This window comes from Chaetodon auriga, chromosome 3 (genome assembly GCF_051107435.1).
Source record: "Chaetodon auriga isolate fChaAug3 chromosome 3, fChaAug3.hap1, whole genome shotgun sequence".
Lineage (NCBI taxonomy): Eukaryota > Metazoa > Chordata > Actinopteri > Chaetodontiformes > Chaetodontidae > Chaetodon > Chaetodon auriga.
The window spans coordinates 9085660-9088180 of record NC_135076.1 but is presented as its reverse complement, the minus strand read 5'-3'; the positions used below and the strand labels follow the sequence as shown (position 1 = coordinate 9088180).

Below are 2521 nucleotides of genomic sequence, written 5' to 3'. Positions count from 1 at the left end.
GTTTATATTGTTTGTCCATCTCTGTGTTGTCTGCTTTGGTGGTGTTTTATTCTGCTGTGTAAGTGGCTGTTATTTCATTTCTGAATCCTTGATTGTGAACGACTGAGTCTTTCCATGATGCCCCTTTCATACACAATCATGATAATATCACCTGTTACCACTGAACCTGTTTACCTGTGGAATGTTCCAAACAGCTGTTTTTTGGAGCATTCCGCAACTTTCCCAGTCTGTTGTTGCTCCTGTCCCAAAATGTGAAATGTGTTGCTGCATCAAATTCAGAATAAGTATTTATTTACAAAAATCAATGAAGTTGATGAGATAAAACATGAAATATATTGTGTTGATAGTGCTTTTAATTGAGTATATGTTAAAAAGGATTAGCAAATAGGACATTGTATTTTATTTGTGTTTTACACAGTGTCCCAGCTTCTTTGGAATTGGGGTTTCAATTTACCATTGGTAATGTAAAATCATACAATGTCTGATAGATATAGTCAAAGCAATAACTAGATAAAGAATTACAAAGACGGAGAACAGGATGCAAGAGATGTCAATCAAAGTCATGATTGTTTGAAAGAGCATGATAGATGTAGGGAGGACAACAATGGAGTGGTATATATAATATATTTGTATTTGATGATTCTAAGCTGTGGAAAAAAAACTGGTGGGAGGATGTGTGGAGAAGATGAAGGGGAGGAGAGAGATGATGGGCAATAGGAATGACAAAATGTAGAGGAGATAAATATCTCATCTCATGAAAAGGTGAATCAGAGGGCTGCTCCACCTCAGCAGCTCTCTGTTCAGATCCACAGTCACTATCTCTGATGATGGAGTCAGTGGAAGCAGCTGATCTCTGTATGCCTCCACTCAACACCTCCTGCAGGTCAATGTCTGTTACTCCTGAGGCCATGTTCATCAAAACACTGCTGTCCTGTATCGCTCTGCTCACTGTGACACTCAACTTGTTGGTCATCATCTCCATCTCCCACTTCAGGCACAGACACTGTTCTTGAAATATAACAGCTAATAGTGTGTATGAGTTTAATTCATGGATGGAAGCTTTGTTCATTTTATGCTGCTATATACGAACAAGACGACTCTTTCTCTGAGTCATCGTCTATACGACTGTATTATTAAAAGTCTAAGACAAGCCAGAAATCTCAGTACTTACACGTGTAAGTGAAAATGTTATTCTCATTGGGTTTTTGTGTTTAGATGTGTCACAATGGCAGCAATTATGATGAAAATCTCTTTAATAATATCCAAACTACAGTAGTATTTGATAATAAACTGTGTAGCTCAGTGATATTATAGAGCTTTATGTGACATGTAGGTTATTTAGAGTTTGGTTTTCACATTGCTGTGTCTACAAAAGTAAAATTCCACATTCTGTCTGTTTTCTCACAATGATTGTCGTGAGCTGATACCCATTGCACTGAAGATGTGGCACTAATCATAATCTCCCCCTCCAGGCAGCTCCAGACCCCCACCAATCTCATCCTCCTCTCCCTGGCTGTGTCTGACTTGCTGGTGGGCCTTGCAGTGATGCCACCTACAATCACCATCCTGCAGTCCTGCTGGTTTCAGGATAAAATCTCATGTGCTCTTATGTTCCTCTCTAGCTTCATCCTCACCTCTGCCTCTGTTGGCAACATGGTGCTCATATCAATGGACCGCTATGTGGCTATTTGTTACCCTCTGCGTTATTCTTCCATGGTAACACCAAGCAGAGTTCAAATCTGTGTGTCTCTGTGTTGGATCTGCTCTGTTATCTACAACATCATAATACTGAAAGATTACTTGTCACAAATAGATTTGTTTAATTCCTGCTACCAGGAATGTACAATTGTCATAAACTACATTTCAGGGGCAGTAGACTTGCTTCTCACCTTTTTCGGCCCTGTTACTGTGATCATAGTTCTCTATGTGAGAGTGTTTGTGGTGGCTGTGTCACAGGCACGTGTCATGAGGTCTCAAATTTCAGCTGTAAAATCAGATGTTGTAACTGTTAAGAAATCAGAGATGAGAGCTGCTAGAACTCTTGGTATTATCCTTCTTGTGTTTATACTTTGTCTGTGTCCATACTACATTCCTTCTCTAACAGGACAGGACACCACAGGTGGTGTCGAGTCATCAGTTCAAATTTGGCTGTTCTATTGTAACTCCAGTTTTAATCCTCTGATCTATGCCTTTTTCTACCCCTGGTTTAGAAAAGCAGTTAAACTCATTGTCAGCCTTCAGATACTGCAGCCAGGTTCCAGAGAGGCCAAGATCATGTTGAGATAAGAAAAATAATGTACAGAAACTGACCAAACACAGGACAAAATAAGGGAGAAATACATTCAGGATGTAAACACTATGCTGTGAAACAACAGAGAAGATGAAGTTATAACAATTTCGATTTGGAAAAGCTATTGAAAATTCTGTTGTGCAGGAATAGTCTTGTATTGGATTGATTGATCACATGACATAATTTGCTTAAAAAGCCTAATTTGTTTAAAAACCAAACAGAGTAGATGCC

At 39.1% G+C, this 2521-nt stretch overlaps 1 protein-coding gene across 1 annotated transcript; it reads left to right on the top strand.

Annotated features, from left to right (window-relative positions):
• Nucleotides 1–827: 827 nt before the first annotated feature.
• LOC143317275 (trace amine-associated receptor 13c-like) lies at nt 828–2286 on the top strand. Its single transcript, XM_076725349.1, has 2 exons — nt 828–994; nt 1473–2286. Exons 1-2 carry the CDS (start codon nt 828–830, stop codon nt 2284–2286), a joined length of 981 nt encoding a protein of 326 aa, XP_076581464.1.
• Nucleotides 2287–2521: the final 235 nt, after the last annotated feature.

What these genes read in the sequence shown, in the direction of transcription:
- LOC143317275 (XM_076725349.1), top strand. Translation starts at nt 828, where the DNA reads ATGGAGTCAGTGGAAGCAGCTGATCTCTGTATGCCTCCACTCAACACC. An exon ending in ATCTCCATCTCCCACTTCAG is followed by an intron (nt 995 to 1,472) that starts GCACAGACACTG and finishes CTCCCCCTCCAG; the next exon opens with GCAGCTCCAGACCCCCACCA.